A 13,731-nucleotide genomic window follows, 5' to 3' on the forward strand; every position below is an offset into this window, starting at 1 on the left:
CCTGTCGGAACCCCGGGCAGCCAGGGGGGGACATGGTCCCCTCACTCGCCCCTTGCTGGCGGCCATGAAGAGGCAGAACGTGCGGACCCTGTCCCTCATCATCTGCACGTTCACCTACCTGCTGGTCGGGGCTGCCGTCTTTGATGCCCTGGAGTCCGACAACGAGATGCGGGAGGAGGAGAAACTCAAAGCCGAGGAGATCCGGCTCAAAGGAAAGTACAACATCACCAGCGAGGACTACCGGCAGCTGGAGGTGGTGATCATGCAGTCCGAGCCGCACCGCGCCGGAGTCCAGTGGAAATTCGCTGGCTCCTTCTACTTTGCCATCACGGTCATCACGACCATCGGTGAGTGACTCCCCTCGGGGAGACCCTGTGGGGCCAAGACCGGGGCTGGGGCAAAAACTTCCCGGGCTGGAAAAATGGGAGAGGGACAGGGAGGCTGTGGCATGCAAGAGTGTCTCTGCTGGATGAGTCTTTTTGCTTCCGTCCCGTGTTACGTAATTTAATGCTCTTCTTGGGCACTTGTTGGACCTGAGGGTGTCCCACACCTCTTCTCCTGGAGATGGTTCCTCTGTTTCTTGTGTGACTGGAGAAGAGTGGGGCTGGTCTTGCTAGGGGCATTGGCACTGCCAGGTGGCTACCATGGTGCTGTGACTTGGATGGAGAGGAAGAAGGAGGAAGAGGGAAGAGGCAGAGTGACACTCCTGGGGCTCCCCTCAGGAAGAAGGCCCTGTTGTCACACTCCTTCTTCCACCTTAAGAGACATGGGGAAAGCTTAGGCAAAAAGTAGCTGGAGGAGAATGAAAATGATGTGGGCATGGGAACTGGATCAGCTGGGGAAGCCCTTCATGTAGCCAGGCATGGGCAGACCTGCTTTTGCAAACTTTGTCTTGGAGTTGGCAAGGGCAGTGGTGGTGGTTCCCACAGCTGTGCTCAAACCCGGGGCACTGACAATGTGTTCCTGGAATTTTTATTGCAACTGGAGCCTCTGATGTGACAACAGGTCACAGTCTGCATTTTTCCTTTGTGGGCACACAGTCCACCAGGCAAAATGATGCTGGCTGTCACATCCATGCTACCCAGCTTCCCAGATGTGCTGCTTCCCAGGACAGTCAAGGGGCAGTCAGTGGACTCAGCCACAGGCTGTCATTTTGTACTTCTCTGCTTCCCGCAGCTAAAGCTGAGAATTTGTCACAAAGTTTGCTTCTCTGCCATAAAAATAAATACCACGGTGACTAGAGGCTGCGGAGTGCACGCAGAACTGTGCTACAAGTCTGGCTTTGGCTGGATGAGCAGGTTGACTTGTGCTGGTTTTGTGTTCCTTAAGGTAGGTTTACTAAGGCAGTTGATAATGTTTTTTCTCACAGAACTTCTCACAGATCTGTGGACGTCTGAAGAGACCCCTCTAACTCAGCGGCTGTTTGATAGTGCATTATACATAACAGGACATGAAATTAGTTCTCTTATTAATACAGAAGGACTTGGTCTTTTTGCCATGTAGAGTTTGTTTCAAGAAATTTTCACACTGCCCCTGGAAGATACTGAGTTTTCAGCAGAACGTGCTGTCCACTGCACTTTGAAAAGTGTCTGCTTATGTTTGTATTTGACTATATTTACCTGGGGCAGTAAAAAATTTCCTTTGAAAGACCATCTGACAGTATAAAGCCTATTTGCCCATACAAAGATAAGATGTTTAAGGGTTAATTTCCTCTATGTTTCTGTTATTAGCTATATTACTACAAATGCATATATTATAAGGTTATAGAATATAAAGTAGAATGCAACTTTGGCTGATGATTTGTATTTCCCGCTGTTGGTTACAATGTCAGAACTCTCCTTCTTTGACCACTGAGTCTCTCCTCCTCAGCCTGTCTCTTGCCACTTGTGTGTGCTAAGTGAATATTGCTCTGTTGTGCTCCTCTGTGTTACAACAAGCCTTCCACACACCCCTGTGTACTCACGGTGCCCTGTACTCCTGCCTAGGGGCAGCCTGCAATACTTGCTGCGTTCTTAAGCTCTGTTGGTTACAGGTAGAAAGGGCTGTTTGTACAGTACTTTGCTGTTTTGATGGTATTTTACCCATAAACAAGTACAACCTGCATGGGAAGCTGTAGCATTTTCTCCTTCAGAGGGCTGGGATTTGTTTAGGAAGCTTGGACTATCTCAGAATGCATTTCTGTAGGCAGAGGTGCTTTGGGATGTATGAATTGTTTAAATTTAAAAATGTCTATAGCAACAGGGAACCACTGGGAGGAAGACTGATAATAAAGAATGGTGCAGAAAGTTACAGACATTCTGTAACAACTGGTCGCTTGGGAAGCTGCGCTCTGGGAGGATATCTGATCTGTCTTTCAAAAGTTTATTAATAGTTGCTCTCTGCATCTTGCCAAATGCAATTCTATTTTTTGTACCATCTCTTCAGTACTAAAGTGGCTTCATGATGTTATCTGATCTACAGCTAGTCTGTAAAAGTAAGCATGGAAGATTTTTCTTTAATTTCTTATTTATCCTAAACTAATATGTCTCACAGATGGGGGGAAACCCCAAAAAACTACTTTGTTTAAGTTCTTAGAAATAAGAGTTCTTATCTATGTTTCTTGTCCAGGGAAGTGACCTAAAATGTTCATATTAATATTTTGTGCTGGTTATTTCTTTTCAAATCTGTGTGCATCCTCTCATATACATCTTTCTCCCTCTAAAACCTTCTGGACAGACTTCCAGAAGCACATACAGTGGGGTGTGCATTGGTGAACCTGCTTTACTCAGTAGGTACTCCAGCAAAAGTGTATCTTAAATATCATTGCAGGCTGACCTTTAAAAAAGAATGAGCAAAGACCTTGCCTAATCTGGAAGGGGACCTCTATCTCCACAAAACGTCCCTTCAGACAAAGTAGTGATAGGAATCAGCAGACCACAAAGTCGAGCAAGATGCAAATGGTTGCAGATTAATTTATGTCTAACTTAATTGTACTCTGTGATATTGCCATGCTAGCAACATGTCTGGAGTGATTACTGCTTTGCTGTGCTGATTTCAACTACTGTGGCTTTAATTTAATCAAAGGTGTTCATGGTTGGCCATGGCCCATCAGTAGCCAGGAAGAGGTTGGTGCTTCTCTTCCAGTGCCAGGGGACAGGTCCAACAGTGTTCCCAGACCATGGAACAGATGCTCCATTGCCCCTGAGACATGGGGCTGAAGGGACACCTCTGGCAGTGTCCTCAGTCTGTGGTGCTGAAAGGACACCCATGGCAGCGTCCATGGTACTCAAGGTCTAAGTCCGGCAGTGTCCCCAGTCCGTGGTACTGGAGGGACAGCTCCGGCAAAGTCCACACTCCGTGGTGTTGAATGGACAGCTCCCGCAGCGTCCCAGTCCGTGGTGCTGAAGGGACAGGGACAGCTCTGGCAGTGTCCTCGGCCCGTAGTACTGGAGGGACAGCTCCGGCAGTGTCCCCTGTCCATGGTTCTGAAGGGGGAGGGACAGGGACAGCTCCTGCAGAGCCCTGGGCTGCGGTGCTGGAGGGACAGGGACAGCTCCGGCAGTGTCCCTAGTCCGTGGTTCTGCAGGGACAGCTCCGGCAGAGCACTCGGGCTGTGGTGCTGAAGGGACAGGGACAGCTCCGGCAGGGTCCCTAGTCCGTGGTTCTGCAGGGACAGCTCCGGCAGGGTCCCTAGTCCGTGGTTCTGCAGGGACAGCTCCGGCAGAGCCCTCGGGCTGCGGTGCTCGGGTTCGGTTCCCGTCCGCCGCCGCAGCTCCGGATTCCCCTCCTCGGGCAGGCTCTGCCGCTTGTTGCTTCCCGTGGAATCGCATCATTAAAGACCTGTTTGGAAGGGAGCGTGAAAACCTGAAAATCTCCTGTGTGAGTCAAAGCACTGAGATTTGGTCAAGTCTCTCATTTCCTCTAATCTATGGTATTTGGCTTTTATTGGTGGATGGTTGGGGGTTACTGCTCACTTGTTAAGCTGAGTATTAAATTAAAAAGTGAGAGCTAATCAAGTATATGAAAACAGTGGTTTTTTTTAACCTTGGGCAGAACATGTGTTTCTATTCCTCAGGTGCAATGTTCTTATTCTTTCTTTCTTTCTTTCTTTCCTCTTTTTTCTTTTTCTTTTTCTTTTTCTTTTTCTTTTTCTTTTTCTTTTTCTTTTTCTTTTTCTTTTTCTTTTTCTTTTTCTTTTTCTTTTTCTTTTTCTTTTTCTTTTTCTTTTTCTTTTTCTTTTTCTTTTTCTTTTTCTTTTTCTTTTTCTTTTCTTTTAAACCAACACAACAATGGAAAGGTTGACAACAGCAGGTGTTACAACACTCGATGAGTCTGCTCTTAAAACCAATTAGCAGAAAATCCTCTCCCCCTCCCCGTCTTCTCTCTCAGCTTCTACAAAGTTTTGGCTGTGTTTAAATTGTGTAAAAGTTTTTAGGAGATCAAAAAGAGTTAATAAGCTTTTTTTGGCTCTCACCAGGTGCTGCTTTCATTTCAGGACTGTTCGTGTTTCAGAGTGAGCTAGTATGAATTCCTATCCATTTCTACTTGCAGAGTCAAAATGATGAAAAAGAGTGGTTTAATGAAGCTCTTCATCCAGCTATTTGTCTTTTATGAGATACGCTGTAGAATATACCACAGAGTTCATCTAGAGGCTTGATACTATGAATAAAAACACCACCTTTCAAAAACAAAGGGTTATTTCTAGGATTTCTAGCAAGTTTTAATGCCTTTTTCTATAGGTCATCAAACTGCTTTTCTGTAAGCAGGTGTCAACACTGTCAAAATGTGTTATTGGTATGGATATCGCTCTATCATTTAGGCCTTAAAGGGTGATAGTTGTACTTGATTTAACACCACCAGACTCTAGTAAACACTGATTATTTCTGGAGTCTTGTGCAGAATGCAAAGAACTGAAAGCTGCTTGTGTCACTGTAAATTGAACTGAAACAACAAACAGATTGAAAATTTTTATTCATTTATTTTTTCCCGAGAAGTGACTCTAAGGGGAGCAAAATTAAGGCAGTCTGTGCTGTGAATTATGAGTCTCTTTTTCTAGCTTTTAGGCCTCTCTTTTCAGTTTTGAACCTACTATAAGCAGTGAGTGAAGTATTCAGATAAAATGCTTTTTTAAACAATGTCGTGCAATACCTGAAATGGTGAATGGAACATCCACCTATTGACAGCTGGTTGGCTGCTGAGTAGCCAAACACTCAGGAGCTGTCTGCATCCAGATGAGGACATTTCATACTTCTGGCAGATGGTGTCCTGACAGGGAGTTTGAACCTGCATTAATGAACTAAGCAAACACATGCTTAAATCCATTTTGGGATAGCGGTTGAGTCTCCGTGTTCTTTCTCTGCATTGTTTTACCCTTCCATAAAATGGGTGCAAAACCACCAACTTAGTAGTGCAGTGATGTCTCTAATCTGGGTAAGGAAAAGATTGAAGTGTTCTCACAAGTGAATTATTTTGTCTGTTGCTCCTCTTTTAAGACTAACCTCTGGTGTTTTAAGTCTGCTCTTGGTTTTTGGTGGATGGTAATATTTAGAGCCAGTGCATTGAAAAGGTTTGAGTAGGGAATCATGGCAGATGGACAACCTGCAATGGAAAGAGAAAAAAGAAAGGAAGAAAACAAGACATGTAAAGGAAGAGATTAAGAGTAAAGACACAAATGTTTTGGTCAATTAACTGTGGCATTCATGACTTGCCAGGACCATGAAGGTCATATCTTGTTAAAAAACCAAACAAACACAGAGTAGATTAAGCCAATCAATTATTAATAAATTCAGGTGAAAGCAGAGAGCAAGATTTTCTGGTGAGACAAATGCTCGTAGATGCACTGAAGTAACAAATCTCTTCATTCATGCCATCTGAAGCTTTAGTAGAGAATACTGGATGCTGAGGACCTGAATATCTGCTGGTGGTATCTCCAAAGCAAGAAGGAGGTCTGCTACAGTGAGCACTGTGAAGATGAACTCTGTTTGGGATTTTTCTCCCCTGCAAAACTAGAGTAGCCTGGAAGATTGTTTCACACTGTATTCTTTGTCTGATGAAAATTAAAAAAAAAAAAAGAAGAAAACCAAACCAGAATAGTGTTCTGCCAACAAAGGAGACTTTGAGGCTACTTTGCTCACATTTGTGGATAAAGTTCTTGAGTTCTTGAAAACTGGTTTTGCGATGATACCTCAGATTCCTGCCAGAGGCAGTTTAGCAAATCACTGATAAACAAGTAAAAATTACAGCTCAGAATGATGTTGAGCTGCAGCTTCCCACAGTGTGGCTTATTGGCAGTGCAAACATAATATTAAGAGTTGGAAAACAGTTTTGGGGAAATATTGAGAAACCTCTGGCCACTGAGCTAGGTGGAGGTGTCTGAAGATTTCCTTAATGTAACAACTCTGGAGAAATTATTGTCTTGTAGTTTTTTAGGATTCAGTGATCTTTCACTTTCTCCTAACTACTCATAACTTCTTTCTTTACCTGAAGCAAGTGAGATTTAGATTAACCATGAAGAAAACTCTTCCCTGTCATCAGGATGGTTGTGTGCAGGTAGAGACTGCCTAAGGAGGCTGCTTTAAAAAGAGATAACACAAAAATTTCCCAGGAATGAATAAGCTGTAGCTGCTTTTGCCTTTGGGAAGGAAAATAGACTGGCTGACCTCTTGAAGTCTTTATCAGCCATATGTTCTATGATTTTCTGAATCTTCCTTTTTTCCCCTACTTCTTGAGACTTAGTAGTTCTTGGGTCAACTTGTTTTTCTTGAGAAAAAAACCCACAAAGATATTTGAAATTCTGTTTTCTCCACTTTATGGCCCTTGCTTATTGATTATTTTTCTAGCCAGTAAACCCATTTATGGACCCTTGCAAGTGTCAGAATAGAAATATCTGCGTTTACCCACAGTCAAGGTTAGAAGCTAGAGAACTGGTAGTGAAAGAAGGTGGTTTTGACTAAGAATAAGGAAAGAAATTTAGCTGTTGGCAGTGGGCTTATGCCTGCTTCAAATAAAAATAATAAAAACCTTTTGCTTTTTCTTGGGACAGCTTCACAACTATGAGGCTTGACCAAAGGAAAACTGATTAATGGAGAGCTTCCCTGTTGGACACCATGAGTTTTGGGACAGATGCTGCTGGTCTGGCATGAAGGACAGCCGAGAATGCTGTTGTGTTTCCTCGAATGCCATGTGAGCTGAGGTGCTCAGTTCCTTCAGTGTCGGAGCATATTCCCCCATAAATGCTGAAATCCTTTCTCGTGGCTTTGAGCTAGAGCTGCACAGGACTTTATATTCAGAATGCTGTACTGACATTAGGTGATTCATCTTCACAACACTTCTGTGTAAAAATTATCCTCAGTTTAGAAACAAGAAGAGAAAATGACTTTCTGAAGATTCAGGTTGGGAGCTATTTCTAATTGCCAAACTGCTCACTTTCTCTTTTGGAAGACATGGTACAAGTTTTCAGCCAGATTGAACAGTGAAGATGAACCAAAGTCAGAGATCCATAAGGAGTTCAAGATGATACTGGCAAACTCCTGCAGCCTAGGTCTTCTGACATGCAGTAATAGCAGAACCTGGAGCTTTATTTCATGAAGGTTCATGTGCTGTTCTGGCTAATTATCTCTGTTATTACTATGTGTCTTCTGTCAAAGGCTCTTTAGGCTATCAGGTTATGGATTGCTATGGATTTTACTGAAGGTCCTTGGCTGGATATAGTTAGAGGCCACATGAAAGATCCCCTTGCCCTCTAACTATAGACTAGCAAGGACACTTTCTGGTGATGCAGAACTAATGAGTCCTTGATGCCTGTAAGTGGAGCTAAGAGGTTACTGTGGACCTACAACAGATGTTTGCTGTGTGTAGCAGGCCTATTCTCCTCTTTTTGGATAGTTTTGGATGAAGCCGTGGATTCCTTCAGAAATTTCACCCATGGACATTGCTGCAATGCAAATTAGTTATAATTTGTTATTTTCTCAGGATAATAGTTTGTGGAATCTGCTGATTTTAGGTAGATTACCATGCTACTGATACCCACCAGGTATCTCTGACTTGATTAGCTACAACTAAAATTGATATTGCTGGTGTTGTAGCTACAGCATTTCCTTTGATTAAAGTGAGAGTGTCTATGGACCCCTCCTCTATAAAAGAATATTTGGCAAAAAAATGAAAAAAAAAAAAACAACTCGAAAACCCCAAACCCAGAAATAAAGGCCAAGGTCCAAGGTTTATTATAAGTAACAGAGAAAATATTTTGAGTCGCAGTTGTTTTGGATCAGGCCATTATTTGACAAGAATTCTCCAATGTAAGGAGCTATATTCTATAGAAAACCAACTAATGGAAAATAAGTTTTGTAAAATCTTTAAAAACAGTTTTCAGATTTATTTATTTTTAATAATGAAGTTGACTTTGACATTTATACTGATTTGTATCTTTTTAATTGAAACGGAAAGGCTGAACTTACATGCCTACTGCATACCTCAAACTTGAGCAAAGAGAAATCTTGAGGAAGAATGTTGATGTTTTTATTCTATTTTTGTTTTAGGTGGTGTGTGGTTCTTTTCTTGCTGTTTGTGTGTTTTCCTTACTTTCATGACTCCCAGACAGTTAACAACTTCTTCTGATCTATCACTTTCTGATCCACTGAGATGCTTTTCTTTTTTTCTCAAGTGTAATGGGCACTTATATTTTTTCCATTTCAGGGGAAGAATCCCTGAAGTTTCCTAACAGTTTTTTTCTTTCTAAGGAGTTCAATGACATTTTTTATTAATACCTGGCCAATTGCCACAAGAGGCTTAGGCAGTTATCAGTTGGTTAAAGGGTTCAATATCCTCTTTAACTGCTTTCATTATGGAGGTGATTAGGGCATGCCAGGGAAAGGAATCTCTCTATTAAGGGCTCCGGTGTTTGTTACTTATTAGGATGATTAGGAGCAGCAGCCTGCTCTGTCCTTTCAATTCCCTGCACCAGAAGGAAAAAAAGAGCTTCAGAGAAAAGCAGGCAAGTAGTGGGGTTAAAATGCATCTGATGGGAAGCTGATTGTCTCCTTGCTTTCCCATCAGAGAAGAAGACCTTCCTTCTCAGGCAGAAAAATTTCACAGAGGGCTTGAGGGCACAGATTGATGAATGAAACCTGCTGCAGCTCTCTAATTGTGTAGTGCAGGAGATTAGCTCTAAGGAAATGCTCACAGACTCCCAATTTAGGGATATTCTTGACATATTGAAGGGAAGATACAAATAAGGAGATCCACTCCCGAGGCAGTTGTCAATGTCAGCAATTTCAGAAGTGTGCTACCATTAACTCATTACAGGGGTGTTTTCGGTGGAGATAGAATATTTTATTTCTTCCACCCTCTTTTCTTTTGATGGCCTCTGGAAAGGATGTCCTTCTCCTATGTTTAAAACCAACATGGGCTATGGGAACTGTGTCAGAAATTAAATATCGTAACAAACCTAAGCCACTTGAGTTTTGATTTGTCACTCTGCTGCATTTCACACCCACATGGAACTTCTCAGGACCAGACACAGTAGGAAAAGGTGTCAAATATTCCTGTTTCAAAGGGATATATCTCCATTACTTGAACTAATGAACAGTTGCTGTTAGTTGTTAGTAGTTTGAACTGTTATGGTGAAACAAGGCTGACTTCACCCAGTGCAAACAGTGTTTGCAGCAGTAATAATTTCTAAAAAATCTGCAGTTTGGTGCTTAATTTAACTTTGCTCTGGATACATATAAAATACTGTACTGCAATAAAATGAATTCCAGCACCAGGAAGGACGTGGAGCCCTGACCATAAGGGTCTGCATGCAGGCTGTGTCATGTAAGATACTGCATCAAGAATATTTAAAAACAGTTCATGAAATAAAGATGATTGAACTCTCCATTACAGTCTTGCATCAGAAAAACATCTCATACTTGTAGAGGTGACTTGAAGTCTCAATGCTTGCTCACATTTTTTCTGGCCTTTGGGGACTTCTTGGGCTTCCAGAGTAAACCATGAATTTTAAAAGAGTTCCTTACAGAATAAAACATATTGTATTTTCTGCTGAGAACTAGAAACAGTAGAAGGATGCTTTTTCAGCATTATTCAGGATCATCACATGTACTAAGCTTTCAAAAAGAGTGGATTGCCCCAGACAGCCAAAGAGGAAAAAAACCCTGTATTTTGGGATGTGGTATTCTGGAGACCAACATTTGGGGAGTGAAAGTCTCTTGCAACATTTAAAGTTATCCACCCACCATCACTTTGACATGTGCTCTAAAAACGTTCCTGATCTACTGTTTGTTTGCTTGTGGGTTTCTCTTCTCTTCTCTTCTCTTCTCTTCTCTTCTCTTCTCTTCTCTTCTCTTCTCTTCTCTTCTCTTCTCTTCTCTTCTCTTCTCTTCTCTTCTCTTCTCTTCTCTTCTCTTCTCTTCTCTTCTCTTCTCTTCTCTTCTCTTCTCTTCTCTTCTTCTCTTCTCTCTTCTCTCTTCTCTCTTCTCTCTTCTCTCTTCTCTCTTCTCTCTTCTCTCTTCTCTTTCCTGGTTTGGTATTTTTTTCAGTATTACTTAAAAGTTAGGAATGACATTGGGCTGGTTCCAGGCAACTGATAGTTAAAACAGCAACACTGGATCTGTGCCATTGGAAGCACCAGGAAATCCCAGTGAATTGACCTGAACTCTTCAGTTGACCTTTCAACCGATATATTGACAGTTCAATGATCTTCCCAACCTCTCTACTTTGGAGTTTCTCCCCTCTTTTGCTGTTCCATGTGGGAATGAAGATCCCAAGATGAGGAAGGAGATGGTTGCTGTTCAGTCTGTACTGATGCCCTATCAATTCTTTCATTCATTTCTGGTATTTTTCTCTGACAAACAAAAAATGATCAACCAGTCTTTTGGCAGCAAAGGCTAAAGCTCTTAGAACACATCCTGCCTAGTAGTAAAAGGCCTCTTATTTAAAGGGCATTTTTCAAAACAATTAGTACTTCAGCAGCAATGTGTTTGCCTTAATGAGTGCACTCTGGCAGTCAGGGGAAAGAGCATGAGTTGATACCTAGAGATGTGGGTTAACATAGGCAAATTAGCAGTGCTACAAGTCAGTTACTGAACGCATTGCACATCCAAAAGGTTTATTTTAATGAGTGAAAAGCACTAGGTATGATTCAGAATGGCTTAATTTTTTTCTCCCCAGATATCCACCCCTTTTATATCTTCTTTCAGAAGGCCTTGTACCACTCCTGTACTTGTGATAGTTTATGCTGTGTGGGTTGCATTCAGGTCTGGTTTGACTTGCTGGACTGGCACCAGCAACATTTTTTCATAAAATTTCAGACTTGCTTCATTGCTGTTGCTGTCTGATGTTTGAAATCAGTGTCTTTATGATGTAGGTATGCTGCTGGCATTTTGGTATAACATAGATTTCTTTTTAAAGGTTTCAGGAGGTTTTTATTTTCCCCAGATGGATCACACACAGTAAAGGCTGGTGGCGTTGAAGAGGCACAGGATGCAAGCTTGGCTCTGAGTATCCAGCAATAGCTGGCATGGTGAAGGTTGCTGACTCCTGGACTTGTGTGGTCCTAAACTGGATAACTAGCTCGAGCCTGACTGCAGGTTGTGTGATGGGGAGTTAAAAACTATTTCTGTGGCCTCTTTGACAAGAATCCAGCCTGTGGAGCATTTAAAATCTGACCAAAACTCCAGGTCTGTTCCTGAAGACCTTGAGTGTGGCACAGTTAATAATGAGAAAAAAGACCTTTTTAGCAGTGATACTTGTGAAACAGAAATGTGTTGCTGGGGGGTGCCCTGGGCTCTTCTTTGCTAGGTCTTGCAGAACAGGATGGACAAGCATCTGTCAGGAATGACCCATGCATTCTGTCCTGCCTTGTGGCAAGGTATGGACTGGCCTCCTTGTCCTGTGTTTTTTATGGTTCCCTCTGTTTGAAGTTTGCCTTGGATCTTGCTTGGGATCTATGTATGTTTATCTTGTCCTTTTTTTTTTCTCTGAAGGTTTGGGCTTCCCTGAGGGCCTATCAGTGCATTCTACAATTCTGTCTCCAGCTGAATATCGGGATAAGAATCAAACCTCTCCTCTAACAGCAACTGTTTAGTGTTAGCAGTGTCACCAGCTTTTTATGGCTGCTGTTTGAACAGCCCTACCAGTGGCTGTTGCAGGGAAAAACAAACATGCTGCCTATCTTTAAAAAAGGGACAGGAGAGAACATGGGCAGTTAATGCTCAGTCAACCTAAATTTGATCTTCAGAAAGATATTTGACCAAGCTGTTAATCGGCGTGAAAGTACCTGGGTGATAACAAGGGACAAGCTGGAAAAAACCCAAGTTTTTCTTGAGTAACTCATGCTCTTCTCTGGGTTGTTTTTATACCAGCAGATAGCTGATGGAGGGGGAATCATTTGTTTGTGACATTTATTTCATATGTGGCATGATAATAGCATTGAGTTCTCATAATTGCAGTAGAAAATCCTAGACTGGGTTAAACTGCAAAGTGGTTGTAAAATCTGGATGGACACACACAGTGGACCAGAGGCTGGACAGTGACAGGGCTTCTTACATGTGTGAAAAACACATACACTGTGCAGGTGTAAACAGGGCAGAAAATACAAGCCCACAAATCTGCTGAATCTGCCACCAGATAATTTCACACTAGGATTTGAAAATGCAGAAATATTTATCACTGTTTTTCTGTCAGGTTGGATGGACGTAACATATGCAGTCATACTGGGGTCTGTCCTGTGGCTGGTACTATTCAAGTTTCCCATTAATGGCTTGTCTGGTAGAACAGAGAGTACACACATTAATTGTGAGGAGTGGCTAGCACTGCGAGGGCAGGAGCAGAATACAAAACAATTTTGTTAGATTGGAGAAATGGTCTGGAATCAATATGATGAAATTCAATAAAGTCAAGTGCACAGAATTACACTGAAGAAGAAAATATCAAAGAGGTATATAAAAAAATTATATAAACTGACTAGATGTAGGTACTACAACATCATGCTGATAAAGTGGTAAGGCTGCAGCCTGGAAACTGAGTGCAATTTTGGGCACACAGTGTTTTGTGGAGGGATGAGAAAAATCAAAATGCTGAAAGAAAAATTAACCTGTATTCAGTGTGAAGTGGACAGAGATTGTTTAGCCTATATGAAATACATGAAAGGGGGGAATAATAACAGCTTCAAACATGGGAAAGATTGTTGTAAAGAGGACATTGATAAGTTTTTTCTGCATACATACCCAAGTGTAGATTGATCATCAGCTGTGAATACAGCTATAACATGATCTGTAAGGAACCTCCAGAATGCCAGTAGTGGTTTAACAAGTGGTTTAATGATTGTCCAAAACACATAGGTTTGGTATGTTTCAGCCTGCCTCAGTTTTGAAAGGGCTCAGTGACCTTTGGAGGCCCCTCCAGCCATGTGTTCCTAGGAATGGATGGCTGAGACCTGCTCTACAGGAGCTGCCTGCTGAGCTGAGTAGCCCCTAAGTGATGGACTGAGGATCTGAGCATCCTGCAACAGGTCAAATGGTTTATTGGAGTTTTTCCCAACCCTCAGCTTCTGGATTTATGCACTTGATGGATGTTTCTAAATGCTGTGCTCAGTGTACAGCAATATTTGCTGTACATTGTCTGACAGTGGGCTTTGTGATGGTCAAGGATGAGTTTGGCTCTAAGAGAGCTGTTCTGCTAGGACAGGCATCAATATTCATCTTGCAGCCCCTGTTCACTTGGGGTTTTGGGTTGCATATTCTGTAATGCAGGAAA

General features: G+C 42.2%; 1 protein-coding gene across 1 annotated transcript in view; it reads left to right on the forward strand.

The window, feature by feature from the left end:
• Positions 1-33: 33 nt before the first annotated feature.
• KCNK9 (potassium two pore domain channel subfamily K member 9) overlaps positions 34-13,731 on the forward strand; it is an 89,358-nt gene continuing 75,660 nt past the window's right edge. Inside the window, exon 1 of the mRNA XM_005426620.2 lies at positions 34-347. Coding sequence (XP_005426677.1) covers positions 65-347 — 283 coding nt within the window. The 5' untranslated portion in view covers positions 34-64. The remainder of the gene's footprint in view (positions 348-13,731) is intronic.

This window comes from Geospiza fortis, unplaced genomic scaffold (genome assembly GCF_000277835.1).
Source record: "Geospiza fortis unplaced genomic scaffold, GeoFor_1.0 scaffold351, whole genome shotgun sequence".
Lineage (NCBI taxonomy): Eukaryota > Metazoa > Chordata > Aves > Passeriformes > Thraupidae > Geospiza > Geospiza fortis.